Genomic DNA, 23,300 nt, shown 5'->3' with positions numbered 1-23,300 from the left:
TTTAACTTGTTACTGAACAGATCCATGCAAAGTCAGAACTTCAGTAGGTTTGTCAACCTCTAACGTTTTCTCTGTAAAATTCTTTTCAAAAGGCATTGATAATTGAGAATAGCCTCTCTCTTCCTCCCAGCACTGCTATCTGCTCCAAATTCTCATTTTCTTGGTATGCTGCCCAGCAGTGGTGGGGTGGTAATATAGACCAGAATTTTCTAATTCTATGCTTCGAATGGCTTACAGCTGTGAAGCATGATATTAAGGCTTTCAGGCCTGGGGCAGGCAGTTGGGACTCCCTCGGCTGGTTGCCTCCAGCTTCTTGCAGGCTTTATCAGAGGATGGCCCAAGATGAACAGTCTCTACAGGTGGAATGGATGATGAATCACATCCAGTAGTTCCACAGGCTTCTTATCCAAGCACAGTAGTATGCTCCGAAGTTGGCTGCTGAAGTAGATAACCAGATGGTAGAATACATCTTTGGCTGTGCTCAGCACACTGCAGCCAGCATGGAGCTCCTGGATGGTGCAGCTCTGATGGCTCTGAAACTCTGACTTCACAGACATCAGATACTTCTGATTGTTTGCAGCTGATGTGCTCTTTTAATGGCATCCAAAGTAGTTTTGGTCTGATTGATCCAACAATGCACATGTGTTTTACAAATTAAAGCTTCATCGTTATTTTAAAATACTTGGTAGAAGAAAGTTCAGCTGGATTCAAAATCCATTTGCCTTACCATGTCATGTTTCATCATTGTGTTTGTCAATAAAAAGAGCTGTTAGATTCTTTGAATAGAATATGAACCATTATACATTTTTGAATAGTTGCAAAAGAAATACTTTAAAATAATTTTTATCACCTATTTGTGCAATGCTCCTCATGAATGGTGACTCTATTAGTTTCCTATGGCTGCTGAAACAAATTACCACAAACTGGGTAGTTTATAACAACATATATTTATTCTCTTACAGTTCTGGAAGTCCAAATGGATTTCTCTGGACTGAAATCAAGATGTTAGTGGGGCCACGCAGCCTTTGGAAGCTCTAAGGAACAACCATTTCCTTACCTTTTCCAGCTTCTGGTGGCTCTTCATTCCTTGGCTCATGGATTTGAATCATCACCTATTCTCCCCCTGATTCTATCATCACATGCTTTTTTCTTCTCTGTCTTCAAATCTCTGTCTACATTTAATTAAGGACACCTGTGATTACATTTAGGGCTACCCATACCCATATAAACTAGGATAATCTCTCTACTTGAAAATCCTTATTTAGTCACTTTTTTTTTTTTTTTTTTTTTTTTTTTTTTTTTTTTTTTTTTGCGGTACGCGGGCCTCTCACTGTTGTGGCCTCTCCCATTGCGGAGCACAGGCTCCAGACGCGCAGGCTCAGCGGCCATGGCTCACGGGCCTAGCCGCTCAGCGGCATGTGGGATCTTCCCGGACCGGGGTACGAACCCGCGTCCCCTGCATTGGCAGGCGGACTCTCAACCACTGCACCACCAGGGAAACCCATAGTCACATTTTTGAAGTCCCTGCTACCATACAGGATAATACTGGTCCTGGGGATTAAGAACTGGATATCGTTGGGGGGCATTACCCAGCCTACCACAGTAACTATCAAGAATCTGAAGAGATTATCAGTTGACAGTCTTGATCAGAAACTATGTATAGCTATTTCAAGCATAAAACCTGATTTTTAAATAATATGTTCATGCAGGCAAGTTCAAATTTCTGACTCAAAAATTTGAAAAGATTTCATCTGAGTTTTATACAAATTCAATGTTTAATTTTCCCATATTACTTTGCATTTATTTTTATTTTCATTACTTTATATATATTTAAAAAGCAGCTAATTTTTCACCAAGTCCAATATAGAGGTCTACAAATTCCCTCCAGGTTACCCCAGGATGCCATACAAATATTATCTTTTTTTCTCTGTGTCATGATGAGGAAAAGGAAATATAGGAAATATATTTCCCATAAAAATATGGGAAATATAGCTCTACAAAGTTTAGGAAACTAATACAATGGAGGAAAGAATGCCGGTGGTGTAAGGGAGCTAAGTCCATATCTATTGTAACAGGAAGTCAAAACATACAATGCCTAAAATCCAGAAACCAAAGAAATAGCAAAATAAGCATTTAGAAATAACAATCAGGTATGAGGTAACTGTCAGAAGAAAAATGGTTGCTTCTGGGGTACAGGGCTGGAATAAAGAGGGGCAGAACAGGAGAGAACTATTATTCATTATGGGCATTTTGGTATTTGATAGATTTTTTTTTTAAAGATGTGCATCATTATTGAAAATTTTTTTAAAAGTTCAATTAAAAAGGGTATCAGAACTTAACAGCAATATACCACATTTTTTCCTATTGTCTTTTCTCTAATATGACATTCCTCCTCCTTTTCATTCTATGGAGAAAAAAAAAGTTATTTTTTATTTGCTAATCATATTACCCATTTTAATGACCTATAATTACCCAGTTATTTAGGCTTCATGCAAAGAATAATCTTGAGGATCTTCTCTTTAATATTTACTTAGGGTGGTGGGTATGAAATGCTTAAAATAAATTTCCCGAGACTAAGTTAGGGAACAGAAGTTCTTTATTCCTTCCTTCCCAGTGGTGGCACTGGCAGGAAATTTAATAAGCTAGACCCAAGCAGAGATGTTTGGAAAACCATCAAAAGATGTTTGATGGAATGCACAACAGGGGAATCTTTAATATGGTTGAAAGAGGAAGAAAAAAAAGGATTAAACTGAATACTTTTCTATTTAACAGCTCTTCTCTATGAGGATTTCAAAGTCACTAAGAATAAGTAACTTCATCACCTATGCCTGTCACCTTAGAAAAGCAGTATAATATTTATTCTATCTTATGAGTTTAGCAAGAGATGTATTATTTCATAGTGAGTTTTTTTTGTTTTTCCAAATTATGATTACATAACATATATGTAAACATATACATATGTTTACTAGAAACTCTGAGGGAATACAGACTGTTTCTTTATGGCTATTCCTAGGCCTACTCACTCTGCCTCTATAGTCAAGGGTGGGGGGTCTGTAGATGCAGTTTGGCACGTGACTGACATACAACAATTTATGGGCATCACCATTTGTCACCAACATTCTCCTCTGGGCAAGTGCAGAACAAGAGTAATAGGAGACAACATAGTAAAGATCTGCCTTCTATGCAACATTCAAAGGAGAACCCAGAGGGAAATTATTGATAAGCATGAACAAGATAACACATGTGGTTAAACTGCATTTTTGTGAGCCTAATGACTTTTAAGATTACTCAGAAGATTGGTTTATCAACTCATTAGATAATTATCTGTAATGTGAGACAACCCTGTTTTTTAAAACACCTTATTTGAAATAATTGCTACTGTTTTGATATAAACTTAAATAACCTTCAAATGTAATTTTAAAAAATCATACTGTGAATAAATGGAAGGATATAATTGAAATAATTGAAATTCACAACTTGTTTTGGAAAACTTCCTGATTCATTAACAACAGGGTGTTGGCAACAGGGAAGAATGAAGTCTTTCTTTTTCTCAAGTATTTGGAAACATCATTCATTTTTTAGACTACTCATTCATTAGTAGTCTGTCTCACAGATATTACTTGATATCTTTTTCCAGTTAACCCTGTTTGGTTACCTTTGACTCAAGTAAAATGCCCTATTGTTAGGTCTAGTCAGTAACTGGCAACTTCTGACTAATAGTAGCCTCCTTTTTCTTCTTTTAGTGGGTGGTCTAGGATTTGGATGGATACAGATGGGAGCCAATATCGAGCATGGGCAACAGTTTAGTGTATAGTTGTTGCCTGGTCTCTCGGCTAAACACTTTGTGCATGACATAGAAATTTTTATGTCTCTGACATGTTCTCCAAAACTGCACTGCTTTATTTTCTTGTGTGTGGGGAAAAGGGGGTACGATTGACAAGAAAAAAATTAAAAGACCACACACATTGCTGATCTGTACACTTATTTCTTACTTGAGTAATTTCTAAACCACCCTGTATTGGATAATGCTCATGGTGGGTAGTCAGCAAAGCTTACTGTAAAGTCATCAGGGCATTGCATTTACTGCTATTACTCTTATACTTGGCCCAAGTTCACATTCTAGGTGGAAATAACTGAAACTTAAACATTATTTACCTCTAAATATAAATTATAAATTTAATCTTATTTACAGCTCTCAAAGAGTAGCGAACAGGATACAACACTGCAAGTTAAAAAGATTTAGTGGCACTAAACTGGTCATTCAGAATACACTTATTGAGTGCTTGCTATGTACCAGACACTGTGCCAAACATTAAATCTAAAAAGGCACCAAAAAGGATGCTTAGAAATAGGGCAGTAGCCATCGTTTCCTTGTGTTGATAGAATGTTCCTATCTAAAGAAAAAGATATGGCAAAGTTGTTATACATCCCAGGACATGTAACTGGTTAAATTAAACTGAATTTTCTCATGTTTCTATTGGGAAGTATAAAGAAGGAATGAGAAAATTATAGGCAGAATATATATCATCCTTGGATGGTAATATATAGTACCAGCGAAAAACTGGCTTTCAGGCTTCTTTTTAGTTTACAATCCATCTCATTCCCACTCATAACTGTACACACATTCCTTCCCAGGAGCCCATTTCATCTTCCTTTAGATTCTGTCCCCCCGCCAAGTTTCTGCAAAGGTTTCATCTGTAAATCTATCTATCCACATTACAAATTTCTAATGATACAGATATCAACTTCATGCACCTTGAAGGAAAATTCCACTGTAGTGTATGATGAAAAAAAGGGATCTCTCACACACACACACACAGAAAGAAAGTGATTTTTCAGATATTAAAATGTATAAATATATTTCAGAAATAGACAACAGCCTTTTAAGCACACTTGAAACTTCTCCATGGCCATGATCTTTGCTCCTTAATCCCACGTGATCTGCCAAGTGAGATTCTTTCTAGTGGCTCTGAGGTAGTTGGAGGTTCTTTTACAAAAAAACCCCTTTTTCTTTTACAAAAAAAGGGTTCAGAATTTAAATGTAACTGTGTAAAGAAATTCCATTTTACAGGGCACTATTTGAAATAATATTTGAGAATATAGCTTCTAGAGTGCTACTTCTCTAAGAGCCAGCCTCTGAATTGATATAGACCTAACCACTGAAGACAGGTAGTTATTTTTTGGACATTTCTTGAGGCAGCAAATGTACAACATCCTTTGGTACTCTATCTCAATATATAATCGCTCATAAATCAAGATGTCATTCTTCGGTTTTACCAAATACTCTTGCTGCAATTAAAACTTACTTCCTCTCCCTTAATCTTTTGTGTAGGTAGGAAATAACTGATCATCCTTCTTAAACCTCGTATAATTAAAGACTCTTCACTGCTCTTCAGCTTTATCATTTGTAGGCTAAGCAACCCTATGGGGCTCAAATCTTTTGGTAGTATTTTATTTTGGTGTTAATGCTGATGGATGGATAAATACTGCTTATTCAGTGCTGGAACAATTTCTGTACTGTACACAAAGAATGTGGAGATTCTGATCAAGATGTTCAGTCTCCAAATGCTGCTACTAAAATGTAGACATTTGGATTTTACACACTTCTTTGGGGAAATCAGTTTTATCGCTGAGCGGTTTTGGGGTGTGATCTTTTTTGGATTTCACATAAGAAATATAGTACCAAGGGTTATCATTCCCCAGCATGACAAATGAATCACTGGCCTTTTCTGTGTTACTTCAATAACATTTCCATACGAATACGCAGCACTAAAAAAATAATTTGTTTACAGAATGAGCCATTTAAAAATTCTCACTTTACCTTGGTTGATTTGTGTTGTCCAAGGCCTCAAACTCTTCTAGAATGACATGGTTTACTGGAGGCACCTAAACAGAGTGCTGACAATTCATTTGTCCTGATGCAGGCGGCTTTAGTCGTGAATTGTAAAGTCTGAGATACACCCAGTGACAGGCGCACTGGGTCATACAGGTAGGTGGGGTTGGCAACATCAGGTGTGATTTAGCGGGCGCTGCGCTGGCCATCTTGTAGTCCCCGACTCAGTGCAAACGTTCTTTTAACATCCTCTTTCCTTGAGGGCTTCAAAAATGTATCAAAAGGAAAGCACCTCTTGAGGGGTAGCTTAAGCCATATGCCCTTTTATCAGAAAAGTAAACGCCTAACACAGCGGAAATCTCTACAGGAATAGGAACCGGGGTGGTGGTTCTGGTGTGAGAGCCTTCGCTTGGCGTTTTCTTCGACGCCCTCAATTCCTCCTGTTAGTTAAGTCCCACACATCCAACTGCTTACTCTTACTCTTTAACGCATCTTCACCCTTCCGAGACCAGATGTGTGGGTAGAGTTTGTGTCTACCGAGAAGGGCCTGGGGTCTCTCGGGGTAGTTGCGCGGGGTGCTCTGGCTCTACTCTCCCGATGGATATCTAGCTTCAGTCTCTGGTAAGAGGAAACATTTTTAAGCAATACAAAAATAACCACTCGTGCTTCAGGTTGTCTCCCTTGCTGAAGTATCTGTGGAAGGCTGGGAGTTCTACTGGTGAAACATCCCTGGACCAGCCGCTGGAGGCGCAGTCCCAACACGCAGCATCCCGGTTCGGGCTCGGGCTCGGGCTCGGGCTCGGGGTGGGGCTCGGGCTCAGAGCCCACCTCCGCCCGGCTACCTCTGGCCGTATACGCCCCGCCCCCTGCCACCCCCGCGCGTCTCATTGGCCAGGCCCTGAATCCGCCTCGGCTCCTGACTGGCGGCTGCTCCTGTCTGTCTGCGCAGCGGGGACATTTCCGCCTTGAGGGGGGGCTGCTCCAAATGGAGGGGGAGGGGAGGTGTTTAGGAGAAAGTGGGGGCTTTGGGTTGCGGGAGCCCGCAGCCCGGTGGACGAAGAAGGTCAGAAGCTGGGCTGCAATCACTGGTGAGAGGTTCAAGGTGTGCATGTGTGAGGGGAGAGGGGGAGAGAGAAGGTTGCTTCAGAGGTGACATTCTCTCAGCCTGCGAGCCTTCTTCCAGGCGCGCCATAAACGCCCCCAATTTCCCAGCTACTAAAGGAAGAGGAGGAAGGTGGGTCTCTGTGGCGGTTTGGGGAGGGGCCGGGGCGGGCTTCCCACCACCCCTTGGGCAAGTGTGTTTCCCTCTCTGAGGCGTGTAGAGCCCCTCTGCCTGACCCGCTTTGGCCCCGGAGGCCCAATTTGGGGTTCGGCCAGGAGGAACTAGAATGTATGAGGGTCGGGGCGGGCCCTCCCGGGCTCCTGTCCCTTGTCCCGGGCTCCTGTCCCTCGGAGTCGGCTCTCCCCTCACGGGTGGCCCCCCAGTGTCGGCTGCGGGGGAGGGGCGTGTAGCCTTCAGCCCCTCCCGGGAAAAAGCCGCGGCAGGGTTGCAGCCGCTCCCAGCAGGGAGGCGTTGGTCTGGAGGCCCCCGCCCGCCCGCCCGCGCGCCGAGCGCCTCTTAGTCCCAGGACGTCGATGGGCCGGTAGAAATGGTTGAATCGCCCCCCTCTGCCTGCCTCCCCCGCCTCCCGATTCCTGCAGGGCGGGGACCGCCGTTGGCCCGAGTTTCCCGGGGAACTGTCCGGAGGCCGGACGGCAGAGAGGGGAGGGGGAATCGGGGGTGCGGCCCGCCTTTGCCTGCGGCCGTGCAGCCCTGGAGGGCGGTGAAGTAGCCGCTCTAGATCCGCCTCTTTCATTGATGAAATTTAAGTTCATGTGATATTACCTTTTCCGGGAGCCTCCAGCTGGCCCTCATTTGTGTCAAGGGTGCAGTGTAGCCTGGAGTTCGGAGCAGACTCGGTCGCACCAAGTTTCTGTCTTTTGGAAGAGCGGAAGGTTTTCCTGGGTGTTTTTTTTTTCTTTTTTTCTTTTTTTTTTTTTTGAGGCAGCTTTAGCCGCTTTGAATAAATACTCCCTTAAGTGGCAAAACATAGGAAGAGGAGAAGGAGCTCGTCGGTTGTTAAAGCAGGGGTGGAAGAGAGACCTGCCCATAGCGTGACTCCTCTAGGCATTTGAATATATATATATATATATATATATATACACACGTATATATATTGGCCAGAGTATTTTAATAAATCTCTAAAATGTCGAGATTTGTACAAGGTAAGACACGCTTTTTTCTCCCGGGTTGCTTTAGCAGTACCGAATTTGGGTACTGGCAGTCGAGAGGTTGGTGGGTGGTTTGGAAGTGGAAATGTTGATTTGAGATACTATTTGCGAAACCCTTTTCGTTAAGTTGACATTTGAGCTGTCGAGCTGCTGGGTTGACGTTTCAGATACGTATAATTTATACCCCTGTACTCTGCCGCATTTAGTTCTGCCTCCCTGAAATCAGGTTAGTAGCACTCTGGCTCCCTGGGATAGGGGCTGTAAATGATGATAAAACAGGATTTTGGCTGCTGATTAATCCCTGTTCTCTTTTCCGGGTCGAAGTCAAGGTAACTCTGGGTGCGGACGGGAAGGGGAACTGAGAGGGCTGAGGAAAGGCAGGTGGGTTTAGCCAGGGCTGTTGGGGAAGCTTTAGCGTTCTCAGCTTCTCCGTTTGTGTGTACGTGGTCTGAGTCTCAGATTCATTTATTGCGAAACCGGGAATAGCTCGTAGGAGCTGGAGGTCATTTCAGAAGGAGAAATGACTTTGCTGCATTGCTGTGTTTATTTTTTTCCCTTCTTTGAAATCTGTAAATATTATTAAGGTTTCTTTCAAATTAGAAAATTGTTCTCTAAATTTTACATGTGTGTTAAAAAAGGTTTAGGGAATGCCTCTCAACTGAGTTAAGCAGTAACATTGTGTATATGTGTGTGTGTAACGTGTGCACATTGAAATTGGTGCTACCTTAAACCTCTGTCATCAATTTGTAGCATAGGATTTGCCTTCTGGTATGCAAGTAAACCCTTTTCTTGCAGACCCCAGAGTGTGAAAGCTTCAGCCATCTTGCTGAACACACAGCTAGTAAAGTTCACAACCACTTAATGTGGCTCTCAATAAATGTAATGTACTTTAAAAAATTGTGTCAGTAACGGCCATCATTTGGCCCTGCGCATAAAAATGCCCTAGTAGGTTTTACATCACTTTATTAACTCTTCTTTGAGTTTTGTATAATAAAGTAAGAATTTGCCTGCATTATTATGAAAACAGATGGGACACTTATGTCTGCCTTTAGCACTAAGCTCAGAAATGTCACTTGTCATTAGACTTTTAAATTAATGTTATGCCTTGTATGTGGTAAGAGATGCTTCTGTTCAGGTTGAATAAATGTCTTAATCAAGAACAGAAAGTAGAGGTAACTGTCAGAAGTTTGCTGGATTTTGTATTTAATTACCATATTTAATATGGTAATTGGCCAATATTTAATTACCAGCAAGCCAGTATTGCAATAATATGCTAGAGAAAAGTGGACAAGTCACTTCTCTTTAAAAGTTAAGAATATTATTAAACTCCAGGTGTTCCTTGTTGTTATGCTTTATGCAGACTACAGAGGTGGTGCATGTTGACTAATGTCACATCCTTTGCTGTTTGTTAATGGCTAATTGTTTTCAGGAGATTCTAAATTGGCAATACCTGTGTATGTTGTTATTCCTTTCCCTTGTCATCCACTTTTTTTTTAAAAATCAGCTTTTTGTCTTGAGATTTATAGAAAAGTTGCACATATGTCAAAACTAAGAAATTATCACAGGTACCTTACTATTAACTAAACTACAGACCTAGACTACTTTTCCACGATTCAATCCAACATTGCATTTAATTGCCATCCAATTTTGCTCTAAGTGGTAGTTTTCTTTTTAAATTGGCAATTTTGCACAAAAAGATGACACCTCTCCCCTCCAAAATTTTTTTAACATGATTTTGCTCCTGTTTATCATTGTTTAAATTTGTACTTCAAGTGTAAGCTCTCTGTTTAATTAACTCTGTTGCATTAATCAGTGATAAACTTTATTGAGTAATGATTCTGCTCTCTCCACAGATCAGTTTTTAAGTGTAAGCGTTGGGATTTTTGTTTTTGAATTTTTTTTGGTAGCAAAGATCAAATTGTTTGATCTTTATTGCTGTAGCATTTATTGATATTTCCACTCATTGACACTTAGCTTGTGCCACTTCATATGGAAAAGACTGAACAAATACTAGGCCTCTAAACTGTTTTCATATGTTGTCTCATTTAAGCTTTGCAAGAGCCCTGAGAAGTAGTAGATTTTAATCGCTACAAGTGAGAAAATTTAAGTATCTTTTCCAAAGTTCACAGCTAGTAAGCACTGAAATTTATATATAAATATAAATTAAATCCTTAAACCCTTGTCCTTTCCACTACCTTTTATTGCCTCTTATGTTAAAAAAATTTATCAGGAACAACGGCTTATTTCTCCAACTAGACTATCAGTTCCCTGTGGGCAAAGATAATATTATATTCCTGGGGGGAATACAGTGTTTTGAAGTGGTGGATGCTCTGAAAGAATCTGTCATGGATGAGAAATGCAGACTTTTCATGTACTTTTTAGTAGTTTAGCCTACATTTTTGGTTGTAGTTTATTAACACCTCTAACGTAAATGTTGAGAAAGATGAAAGGGATGGACGTAGGTTTGAATCCTGTTACTAACAGGTGATTATAGACTTTTCTGAACCTCTGTTTCTACTTATAGAAACGTTGTTTTCTGAACCTCTGTTTCTACTTATAGAAACGTTGGGTATTAGTACTTATGCCAAAGGGTTTTTGAGAAGCTGAAATGAGATTAATTACGTGAATGCATTTAGATGGCCAGTAAATATTACTTTTCTTTCTTAAAATGATGGTAGCTTTTTGGATAGCATTGCCACTGTAAGTATAACCGCATGTCACAAACAGAAACAGTGCACCTATGACAGTTCTTTATTTTCCTATTCCAGGTTTGGTGTTCAGGCCTCCAGCAACTTGGGAGTTGATATATATATATTTTTTAAGTATGGGGTTGGAGGGGAAAGCTTGAACAGTGATGTGAATACATAGTTGGTGACAGTTTTTGTTTCAGTCCAATCAACAACTAAAATTATGAGCTCTTAAAATACGCAGTGTACTGTTAATGGGATTTCTCCTGTATCCCTTATTGTTGGCACTTGAAATTTAGATCTGGGTATTATACCTGTGTGTTGTGTATACGTGTTTGAATGTCCTGGAACCTGGGGTTGCTATTCTTGTCTCGCATCTCTTCCCTCAAATCTAGGCAATGTGCTTTGTAGCAGCGGTCCCCAACCTTTTTGGCATCAGGGATGGGTTTTGTGGAAAACAGTTTTTCCACGGATGGGGGCGGGGGGATGGTTCAGGCAGTAATGCGAGCAATGGGGAGCAGCAGATGAAGCTTTGCTCCCTAGCCTGCCGCTCACCTCCTGCTGTGCGCCCGGTTCCTAACAGGGTTGGGGACCCCTGCTTTACAGGAAAGCTAGGCATGTCCATTCTCAAGCGCTTTGACTGTAAGTTATTAGGTAGAAATGTTCAATTAATAAATACTTAATAGGCAGGAGAATTCCCAGTATGTATTTCTTGGCCCAAAGAAGGTTCACCTTGCTTTGGGCATCTCCCAAGTCTGTGTTTCTCAGGCATTTAGAATTCCTTCTCATAGGAGGACTCTTTGCTGGATCTCTGGCTTAATTCCCTAGCTGGTGTATTCTGCCCTCAGATCACCTTCTGTCTGCCTGTGAAATTACATCTCCATTTGCTAGTTTTCTCCATCCCAGGGGTTGTTGCAGGGCCAACAATTTTTCTAAATAAATGTGACTGCTACTTTAAATGAGAAAGGGCCCCTTGTCACAGTTGGAGGTGACACCTCCTCCTGTGACCCTGCTGGGTCATCAGCAGCTGTGACTTTTGCCAGGTATGTAAGTCAGTGCCATTTGGAATTTGGCTTTTCAAAAGTTCTGAGAGCTATGGGGCAATCTCCCTACATGATTTGAAATTTATAAATGGCACTGGGCCTACTGTCATCTAGCCAGCTAAGGCCATGTTATGTACTTATACTGTAATTTAGAGGAACTTTTAAAATTTATTTATTTATTAAAAAAATTATTTTTGGCTACATAGCATGCAGGATCTTAGTTCCCCAACCAGGGATCGAACCCACTCCCCCCTGCAGTGGCAGCATGGAGCCTTAACCGCTGGACGGCCAGGAAAGTCCCTGGAGGAACTTTTTAAAAAACTGTTTGTCTACTTATGTAAAAATGTCCCTTAATATTCTTAAATTGAGCTACTTTCTTATATTTCAAGGGAAGCTGTTTGAGTACCTCTGTGTCACTTAAAAAGTATTTCGGATTTTCCATTTGTTGGAATTCTCTTTTAGTGACTTTTTTTTTTTGGTGATTCTTGTTTGGTCAGTGGAACGTAGCCAGGGAAGGTTAGCTGAACTGATTGTAACGGGAGGGGTCTCAGATGAATACAGGGGTGAGAAGCATTCTGGGGCCTGGTTGTAGAGGTCAGGCCTAGGCCTGGTTCTTCTCAAATCCTAAGACTAAATTTAGCCTGTTGCTGATTATTTAGATGACTAGGATGTTTTTAGCCCAGGAAGGTTGTGGCATGGATTTGAGGCAGGACTAGAGGTGGCAAAGCAATGACTAAAGCACACTTCTCATTTTTTAAGGATGTAGCTTAGAATTCACTATGTTGCTAGAGAGACAGGAATTTAGTTAAATTCAGAGTCACAGTTATAAATGGAAAATTAAAAGAAATTCAAAGAGTTGAGCTGATGAAAACTTTGTTTTCCAACATGGATCTTGTAATCTCTTTGGTTAAATTGTCTTTGTTCTTGATAACTGGGTCTGTCTTCTAGTAAAATGGATGATTTTCATTTGTGAAAGCCCACTCGGGGAAAAAAGAAGTTAGACATTAGAGAAATAAGAAATATTAATTGGTACACTTCTTGGAAGTGCCTTTTTAATATTCTGAAGATAAATTGAAAAATTAAAAGGAAATTGATGTTAATTTTGGACAGTAGGTGTTTTCTTATAATATCAGTTCACTTCACATTCTCTGTGTATTTTTCTTCATAGAAAATTGTAGTAACTTTATGAATTGTAGAGACTTTAATTAAAAGAATGGGATACTTAATTTGTGTGAGGAAAATTAGTTGGCCTAATAATGAAAATATTCTGGGTCAAAGAATAATATATTGTAATTTTCCAGTTTCCACCATGTTGAATTTGGTACTACTTGTGGAAGTGCAGGTATTAGGAGTTCCCAGTAAGTCAGATGTATCCATTACTGAAAAGTTAATATAAAGAAATATTTAAAAGTTAAACTAACTCTGGATTATCTGTAATGAAAATGTTGACTGTATTAACTTTATGTAATATGATTCATCTTGATATCCAGAATTTATGCCAGTGGAGAAAATCCCAGCAATATAGAATAAAATTGTGGGGGGAGATCCTCTGAAGGTTTGGAATTTAGTGAATGTGGAAATATGATTCACTTACCACCCTTTTGATTGCTTGGGATCTCTTTAGAAGCTTGGTTTTCTAGACTGGTGTCCTTTTTACACAGCCTACAGCTTCCTTTCTAAGCTGTCATGTTTTGAACTTGGTGTAATAGTGTTTGAATTGTGGACATTTTGGTCTTGGGTAATTTGATGGATTGTCCCAGGCACAGTCACTATTTATTGAAACCATGTCTTAGGTCTCTAAAATTCTACTGCCAGGCATGCATCTTTCAATTAATAACTTACTAAATTCTTTGCAAGTTGGCTTGCTAAGTGATTGAAAGAAAATTAAACTTAATATGTTTTTTGGTTGGGTTTATGTGTGAGAAAGGGGATAGTACTCCATTTGAAAGCTGTTTTCCAGTTCTCTTAACTGGTAAGCAAGCATCTCCTTCAGTTCCTTGCACAGTAATTGTCTAGGATTCAAATTCTGCCCCTGCCAACAGTCCCATTGTTTACTTTTCTCCTTCATTGCCAAATGAAATCCATTGTGCCCCCAAACCATTTTGAGAATTAAGAATTGTTTTTGAGAGACATGGAGAAATTGGCTATGTTGTCTTATTAGTTAATTTATATAAACAACAAAATGTTTTGTTTTCCAAACCATTGCTAGATATTTGTTAGTTTTTTAATGTAAATCAAGAAAGTTCCCTGTTTCTCTGTGGTTTTTACTTGTATCTTTAAAAAAAAAACCCACTATTTGTTATATTCATGTATATGAAATAGTCATGTTATGCCTAGTCTATTTTTTAATTGTTAGACTATTCTAGGGGACACTCCCTTCAACAATAGTTCCACTTGCTCTTTGGCTGCAAAGGTAATTGAAGTTTGTGTTTTTCTCTGGTTGCTGCCCTGGCAAAGATTGATGTGATTTTTCATTTATGTTATAACACTGACTAGAATTTTAAAGCTTCCAAAGAGAGTAGGAAAACCAAATAACACAGTTCTGCACTGTTGGGGGTTCATTTACCCCGATGGTAAAATGCTTAGGCCTGGTAATAAAATATTTATAGAGTACATAAAAGCTTTCTTCGATTTTTCATTGCCCAGAAAATAAACAATATAGAAGGAAAAGTTGAAGCGCACAAGAGAATGCCTATTCTGATACGTAGTTTTCACTTCACGCAGTAACTTCACTTGATAGACATATTTGGGTTTTTGCAGTTTTCATTCAGATTTGGTGGCATACAGCCTGGAGGTGGTGAACTACATAATGCACCACTGTAACAGAGAAAGGGAGAACTTCCTCCAGGAAGGAGAGGCAGGGCGCCATGGCGCAGCAGGGTTGAGATTGTTGCTTGGCTGCCACTGTGACGTTAGGCAAATCAGCATCTCTAGGCTCTGTTTCATCTCCAAGATAAGGGAATTAGACTCACTGACCTTAAAGCCTTTCCAAGGTTAAAAATTTTATCTAAATGCACATGTATCAAATTACACGGCAGGCCTGTCAAATCATTTTTTAGTCCTTGATGGTGATTTTATGTTGTATCCCTTTTCTCTCCTCTCAACAAATGGGAAATGGGTGTGATAGGCCCCTTACCAACCATTAAACTTGTTGCAGAGTGATATTATTTAACTAGTTGGCACATCTCTCCTGAATGTTCTGTTTTCCAGAAGTGATATTTTCTGTTTTTATGGTTTTTGTTGTTGTTTTAAGAGCTAATCTGTTGTATGAGAGCAAGGTTAATCTTAATTATTAATGAAAAGTCTGGTTTATGTATAAATTCTAATAGTTAAAAATTTTTTTTAAGCAAGCAATGCATGATTAGCAAAAATCTTGATTATCAAGTAGCTCTGCATGTTTGGTGCTGGAACAGTTCTCAAAAGCCTGGTACCTTTTAATTTTTGTAATCAAAAATCATTTATTAAGCATTCATATGGCTGTGACCCATGCAAGTGTTAGGATGTACATGGCTGAGTCATTTAAAAATCTATGTAAATGTAAACAGTCATACTATAGTTTATAAGCTAAAATAATATTGACTTTAATACTGAAAGATCATATAAAATTGTATAAGACCAACTAATTGATTTTTCTTTATGATTGAATGATACAAACTTTATTTTTCTGTGTTTTTCCTAAATGAAGCTAAATTTGAATATATAAATTGCCCAATTTTGTTTAATCTCTAAAGTTAGTGAAAACATTATGGTGACATTTATACACAGTAATAAAAATTGAAAGGAAATTTAGAGGTCATTTTGTCTAAACTGCTTACAAGTTTGGAATTTCTTTGACCACATCCCTGATACTTGACTGTTAAATTAGCCTCTGCTTGAGAAGGTACTTCAGGTACTCAAGACACAGCCCATACTTTTCTTAGCCCTGCTTCTCCATGACTGGAGATCATAGCTCTTGAACACTTTCTCTTTGGCCTCCAGTGGTACTACCTCCACTGGACAGGACTCTACCTTCTTTATACCCAGCACATTGCAGTATCATAATAGGCTCTTACTCATTAATTTAATAAACATTACCTGAGTATCTACTATGTTTCCAGCTCTGTTTTATGAATACATTGGGTATACAGTGGTGAACAAAATAGATACAATATATTCTTGGATATTGTTGGGTAAGATATACATTGAATAAATTTTAGAAAGTATGATGTCATAAAGGGGAGGTTCAAGTATCTGCCATATGAGCATGTAATGGGCAACCATGCTTAGTTTAGAAAGATTTCTAGGAAGAGATTACATTTAAAGTGAACACACAAATAATATATTACTGGCTGTTCAAACCACTAATATGAGAAGTTAAGTCTTTATCTCCAGTATACATTATCAGGTGCCTGTACTGTGCCAGGTGTTGAGGTTGGTGTAGGAAAAGAAGTTGAATAACACTATATGGCTTGTGCCCTTAAGGTGATACAGACAGACATCTCAGCAAAGAATTAAAGTTTGGGGGGTATTTGATATGTGTCTGATACAGTGCAGATTAAAACCTCCACATAGCTGAGTTGTGGTAGAAAGGAAGGCCTCTTTGAACGTTTAGAAGCCACCACCTAGAACATTAGGAATGCCACCTCCACAATAGCAGACGCTATTCAACTCTCAGAGTTTGAGCTTTCCGGGGCTGAGGGATCAGGGAGTTTCCCGGGTGTTGGGATGATTCTCATGACTTTGGAATTCACAACTGGGCCTTTAATTTCTATTTTTCTCTCCTCATTTCTGCCTACCCTTCTCTAAAAGTTTTGAATTACACTTGAGATATGTGTTTTGGAAGCCTTATAATAGTTAGGATGGTTTTAATTTCATAGAGCAGAAAAATACCAACTCAGTTGGCTTAAAAAATGAGGGACTTACATCACATGAATCTTGAAGTAGGATGTTCCAGGGTTGGTTGATACCGTGCAGAGACTGCATCAGTCTTTTCTTCCTTTTCTTCTCTTAAGTATATTTGTCTCGTTCTTGGGTCAGCTTTCTTCAAAGTCACTAAATGGCAGAAGAAACTGAAGGCGAGGGGTAGACACATACTCATTGTGGCCAGGGATGGAAAAGGTACTATTTTTTCTCAGGTGTCTCTTTTTTCAGTGAGGAACGCCTTTATCCAAAGTCCTTTGCAAACTATATCTTTATTGCTCACTGGCCAGAATCATTTTATGTTTCACATTTAAACCAACCCCTGGGAAGGCTTTAGACCAGGCTGGGCCTGGTGCCATTTCTGAAGGCCTTGGGGCAGAGAATAGGTGACCAGAATAGCAATGGGGTAGGAAGATGATTGATGTGCATGGCTGATACAAACATATTCAAATAAATGGAGTAGAGTCTATATCAGAGCTACTCAAGGCAATACTGGCTGCATTCATTTATTTGAAATGCATATTCTCCTCACTCCAGACCCAGAGGCAGAATCTCTGGGAGCTTGCCCAGGAATCTCTGTTTTAATAAGCCCTCCAGGTGATCTGTATTCATATTAAAGTTTTAGAAGTACTATTGAGACAGGAACTTGGAACCTTTAGGCATTCTGCTTGAGCACTTTCTTTAGCTTTGGCTGCTCAGAAAAGTACTTCAGCTGGCTTTTAAGGTATGCCTGGCTAAGGAATTTGTATTTCTTTCCCATCAAATGAAAATCCCATCAAATGGAGAAGTGACCGTGATTAGAGTTGCAGTTTAAGGGAATGAATCCATTCTGCCTGGTACCCAGATTAGAGTGACAGATGGGTAGATGAGTTAGAAAGCTGTCATCATGATCAGGAGAGTGAAATTAAAGTAGCAGTAGTGGGAATGGAAAGCAATGAATGGAATGGTGGCAATTCAATTAGGAAGTTTGGTATTGGATTGGATGTAATGGGAGGGGAAAGGAGGGAAGAGCCAACTGTGACTGAGATTTCTAGGTCACCTCGGAGTGACGAGGAGAATGTTAATGCCATGGGGTGCCAGGGCAGGAGGGGTGGAGGCAGGGAGATGAATTTACTTTAGATGATGAGTTTTGTTTTGGACATGTTGAGCTTGAGGTACCCAGCTGGGTATCCAGGTGCAGAAGTAGAAGGCAGTAGGGAATGTGAGCCTGGAGCTCAGGGGAAAAAAGATCAGGATGAGAGGCAGTCTTTGGGAGTTATCAGTAAGGAGATCGATAAGGGAATGATTGAGGGGGAAAATGGTCTGAGGACAGAATCTTAGGAAACCCAAGGAGTAGGAGAAGAAAGAAGGAGCCAGTTATGGAAACTGAGGCATGGTTAGAGAGGTAGGAGAAGATGTAGGATAATACTGGGTAGCTGAATCCAAAGAATAAGAGCTTTTCTAGAGGAATATTCACAAACAACTGAGTTTAAAGGACTGCAGTAAGAGCCCGGGAGAGGCTGGTTAGTTTTAACAAGTCATTAGTCTAGTCAGCATATGTCCTGGGCTTTATTCATGGTTATTTCCAGTTGCCACTAGGTTCTTAGAGTTTCGTACTTATTTGGCTCACAGGTCATTTCCTGGTTTAAGATTAAGTGAGCTTGCCAATTCTATGACTTTGGATACCTTTCATTGTGGTTTCCAAGGAAGGTTGGGACTAATCAGATCTAAGGAGTGGTGGGAGGTGGCCTGGGAGGGAGGGCTCCTCACCTTCTTCCTTGCTCTAGGTGTTATCTCTGGCCTGCTCCTTGAGAAGCTAGCTTTCTGCTTTGGAATGTGAAGTTGTTTTGTTTGCCAGTATCAGGATGTCAGGGAAGGGTATTATGTACACTTCTTAGTTGCTGAAATGGATAAAATGAAATAACCTGAACTAGAAAACAATCACTTGCTAGTTTCCTACTTCTCAATTCTATTCCTTTCCTCCTCCTCTTCTCTTCCCCTCCCCCTTTTTTTGGCTCCAGTTGGATAGGGGAAAGTCGATGGTGTTGAAATCTTAGTTCTGGTAAACAGGAAAGAATTAGGAAATTGAGGTACGGGAAAAGCTTCAAAAAAGCTACTTCTTGTTCTATCCCCAATTTACTAAATTGTCATTAAGTCAACTAAGAAAATTCTAGTAAACCCAGTTTCATGTGGTAGGGAGTTTCCTGTCTGTTCCACTGGGCATAAGAAGACATTCTGATAGACATGCTTTCAGAGGAGAGTATTATTTGGGGATTTTGTGCCAAAGATTAAAGAGAACCAGACTAGGAGGGAAAAAATGAGCAGGATATTTCTACCTCACTGTGGTGGAATTGGACTCAGGATAAATTGGCTTTGCTTCCAGCATTAGCCTGCTCTGTGACCTTGGGTAGGTCATTTAACTTTTCACCCTCAGTTTCCTCATCTGTAAAATGTTGAGGGTAGATTAAATGTTCTGTCTCCTGTCTAAAAATGTTTTGATTTATGATTGAGTTAATGAAATGCTTGATTCCTAAAACGCTCTCTCTGTCTAAAGTGGAGGGGGATCAATTCTCTATTGCTAGGAAGTGAGGTGGTACAAAACATCTTAGGAGGTTAGAAAGCTTGCATTATTCAGTGGATTCTTTAAGTGACCTTCCATTAGAAACACAGCTGCCATTGCCAGAAGTGTAACCTGAGAATGTTAAGTCCAAGAAAGCTTCTGAGTTCTATACTTCTTTTCCTACCAGAAATTCCAGACCTTTCTTAAAAAATTCAGGATGGATAAAAGAGGTGACTGCAAAGGGAAATGGTTTCTAGCTCCATGCTTCCTAGTCTGTGCCAGGTGCTTAAGATTGAAAATTCTTTATTCCTTAAAAGCCCTTACTTATTCTTTAATCACTTTAAGTCAGAACTTCATAGTAGCCCTTTGCCCAGGGGAAGGGGAAGGAAACAGCAGTGGAATGAGGTGGAAGAGGTTATGGGCTTATAACGTTCTTTGTTGTAAAAGCTGTTAAGATTTGTAGAGGAGTAGAAGGAATACAAATTGTTCTTCATTTGCATTTGGTGCTATATCAAACCAATCAAAGTTGGGGATATTTGTCACAACTCGAGTTTTATTTATTTATTTTTGGCTGCATTGGGTCTTCATTGCTGCGCGCGGGCTTTCTGTAGTTGCTGCAAGAGGGGGCTACTCTTTGTTGAGCTGCGCGGGCTTCTCATTGCGGTGGCTTCTCTTGTTGCGCAGCACGGGCTCTAGCCACGAGGGCTCAGTAGTTGTGGCTCGCGGGCTCTAGAGCACAGGCTCAGTAGTTGTGGCACACGGGCTTAGTTGCTCCGTGTCATGTGGGATCTTCCCGGACCAGGGCTGGAACCCATGTCCCCTGCATTGGCTGGCGGATTCTTAACCACTGCGCCACCAAGGAAGTCCCTGTCACAACTCGAGTTTGAATCTGTGTCTGAAGATTGGACACCTGCTGCAGCTGGCAAAGATCACATGTAGTATTAAATGTGAGTCTTTCAACTAACCTTTCTTTGCTAGGCTTGGAAGGGAGGATAGTAATATGGGTTGTGTGTTTTGACCTTAAATCACATACATTGATAGGTTGTTGTTCTGCAGAGGGAGTCTCTAAAGTTTGGTGTTTTGTTGGTTTTTTTTCTCCCTGGGCTGTTCTCATGTCTCAAACAGCTACTGCAGTTATTTTTAAACTTTGTAGTTACATTTAATTTTATCTCACATTTGTTATTTGCCCAGAATATAAAGTAAGTTAAATGTTTCTGTCGGTATTTGTAGGAATGTGACTGCATGCTGGCCTTCAGGATCTAACTTCAGCAACAAAACAGCAAGTCTTGTAGATGTTTTTGAGTCTAACAAAAAACTTACTTTTAAAATTGTTGTACAGTTACTTTTGATCTATTTTGATCAGTCTGTGACACAGAATCAAATGATATATGTGTTCTTTAGAGGTTTTATATTTAGTAGATTTTTCTTCCAAATCAATTCTTAAACACTAATATGGGAGTTGGTGGGGGACTTAACATGTGACTTTAAATTACAACTAAGTCAGCCAAAGGATGACATGTATGGTTGATGTCACATTAACTCTAGTTTAAAATGTTCTGTAGTTTTTAATTCCCTATCATAGTAATGATAGTAGTGCCAAACCCCGAAGTGCATTGGGCTTGAACCTTTGAATGCTGTGGACCCATTAGAAGAATGATTTTTGATTGTCACAAATTGTACTGTCTAAAAACGTTCTTAAGGTGATTGTCTTAAAAAAAAAAGTTCTCCAAAGACAAAATAGGAACAATTATTATAACAAAATAATTATGGTCGAAATGTCTGTGGTTCCTTGGGAATGCTGTGCTTTTTGTGTTTTCCATCATTAGTGCAGTTTGAATGCATGTATATAATTCAGAGATCTTCATGTTTGCATTTAAAAATTAGGTAAATGACCTCAGCTTTCAAGCTTGAATTCATTTTTAATTTTAATTTTATTTCATACAATGTATAGACAGTTACCTGTTCTCTGCATTTCTAAGTATAAACAATATAAGTCTGTTAATTCTGTAATTTTTATAATTATGTAACTCTATCTTATCCTTAAAACATTTAAAGTAAACCCTTTATGTGCAAAAGTTATGCTAATGTATTCATCCATTATCATGATTTTTTACATATTATAATCAAATTGCTACTTACTAGTTGAAACATATCTTTATGTTGTTTATGGAACATACAGATGTGTGTTTCTTAGCTCACAAAGAAGTTATTTATGAACTACAGTGTGGGTCATTTTGGTAGTTTTACTGGAGTCCATAAACTTAAGCCTTTAAGAAAAGCACAGTTAGAAAACACTATTTTAGGATTAGATTGTGTGCTTTCACCAAATTGCCTTGTATTTTTTTTAATTTTAATGTGTTGGAAATTGTGTATATACTTTTTTTTTTTTTGAAGAGCTATGATAAATATTTGTTAACATTTTTCGGTGTTTGAGAAAGGCTGTCTACATTAAATTACCTCAGGAATTACATATTTACTAATTTTTAATAGTAACTTACTAATTTCTGCTCTCAAAACTATCTTTAAAATATTGATATGTTGCCTTTAATTCTGTCTATATGCTTCCTTCTGCCCAGATAACAAATGAAGGAATTTATGGTATGTGGGAGTGTTTTTAGCTATATTGAAGTATGGTTTTGCTAAATTAACCAACATTTGTAGAACTAACTAGCTATCAAAAGAAATGTTTGAATATAAGCTTCAAAAATACATTTATAAAATAAGATTGAGTTAGGTATTGAGGATAAGGGGGGGTGAACAATAATCCAGTTGTTCCTTATTTTACAAGAAGTAGACAGGATAATTTCTGTCTAGATTATGAAGTATGTAAAACAACCTTGTTGGCATTTTTCTTCTAAGGTACTTGGGCCTGGGATGTTTTCTTTTTCTGCATTTTTCTTTGTTTGTTTTCATCTAACAGCATTTCTGTCACCTTTAGTGAGCTCCATCTGTCATAGAGGTGCCCAGCTATGCCAGAAGTACTGATAGTCTTGTCCAACACACTTGAGCAGTGAAAAGTTTGGCTGAAATTAGGAACCAGAAACAGGGAGGCAGCCCTGTGCCCTTCTCCTTTTAAAATGAAAATTTTGATGCCAGGAAAGTAGAAGCACTTTGGAATAGCCAGTATCTCTCAAAGCGTTCTTCTTTAGGGAGGAATATGAACTAGAGTGGCTCCCCTTCTAAGATGGAAAGGATTCCTTAAAGTTTTCATCTGTCCTGGAGGAGGAAGGAGTCAATTTGGCTTCAATTGCCAAACCCTTCAGTTCTCTTATGAGGCAGCAGTTCCATAAGGACAGGTTCTATAAAATATGCCCTTATTAATGTTATTCCAGGTGTTCTCATTTTTTTCCATCTTTGACAGCTAGGACAGAAACATCAGCGGAGATGGAACTATATGCTCAAATGAAGATTAATCCTTTTACTTCCACCTGCTTCATCTCCCCAAAAGTGTTTAGTATTTTAGATACACCTGTAAAGCGTATAGATGTACCAAACAGTCAAATTTGAGTGCATATGATTATTGAGTCATAACTAGTTGACAATACTAAAATCCTCCTGGAGATTGATGGGACCAGAAGATTGAGCTCTTTTCATTTGCTGGCACACCAGAAACAAATTGGTTGTGGTTTACCAGCTGTTTGAATGGCTGTCTGAGTTCTCAGTCTGTGGTTTTTATATTTTTGTTTTAAGATCTCAGCAAAGCAATGTCTCAAGATGGCGCTTCTCAGTTCCAAGAAGTCATTCGACAAGAACTAGAATTATCTGTGAAGAAGGAACTAGAAAAGATACTCACCACAGCACCATCACATGAGTTTGAAGTAAGGACCTTACACTGTTTTTGCTTTCATCCATCTACATACTGAGTTGCTATTGCTGCTACTGATCATCTAGCCTGAAATAAGCGCAAGATGTAGTGATACATTTAAAAAATTAGGATAGCTAAGTAATTAAGGATTTTCAATATTTGCCCATTATAAAACCACATCTTTTTAATTTTTTAAATTCTGATAAGTTTCTAAAGTTTGAAA

At 39.3% G+C, this 23,300-nt stretch overlaps 1 protein-coding gene across 6 annotated transcripts in view; it reads left to right on the top strand.

The window, feature by feature from the left end:
* The first annotated feature begins 6,582 nt into the window (after positions 1-6,582).
* The window catches only part of UGP2 (UDP-glucose pyrophosphorylase 2), a 55,829-nt gene continuing 39,111 nt past the window's right edge, over positions 6,583-23,300 (top strand). The window contains exons 1-2 of one of the 6 annotated variants that reach the window (XM_059079600.2): positions 6,583-7,067; positions 22,963-23,090. In XM_059079600.2, coding sequence (XP_058935583.1) covers positions 22,977-23,090 — 114 coding nt within the window. In that variant the 5' untranslated portion in view covers positions 6,583-7,067; positions 22,963-22,976. Of the gene's footprint in view, positions 7,068-7,374; positions 8,099-8,207; positions 8,434-22,962; positions 23,091-23,300 lie in introns of those variants that run through there. The other 5 variants (XM_059079603.2, XM_059079601.2, XM_059079599.2 and 2 more) reach the window with 5 other exon arrangements.

Source organism: Kogia breviceps, chromosome 11 (genome assembly GCF_026419965.1).
Source record: "Kogia breviceps isolate mKogBre1 chromosome 11, mKogBre1 haplotype 1, whole genome shotgun sequence".
NCBI lineage: Eukaryota > Metazoa > Chordata > Mammalia > Artiodactyla > Physeteridae > Kogia > Kogia breviceps.
This window is presented reverse-complemented; position numbering and strand designations above follow the sequence as displayed.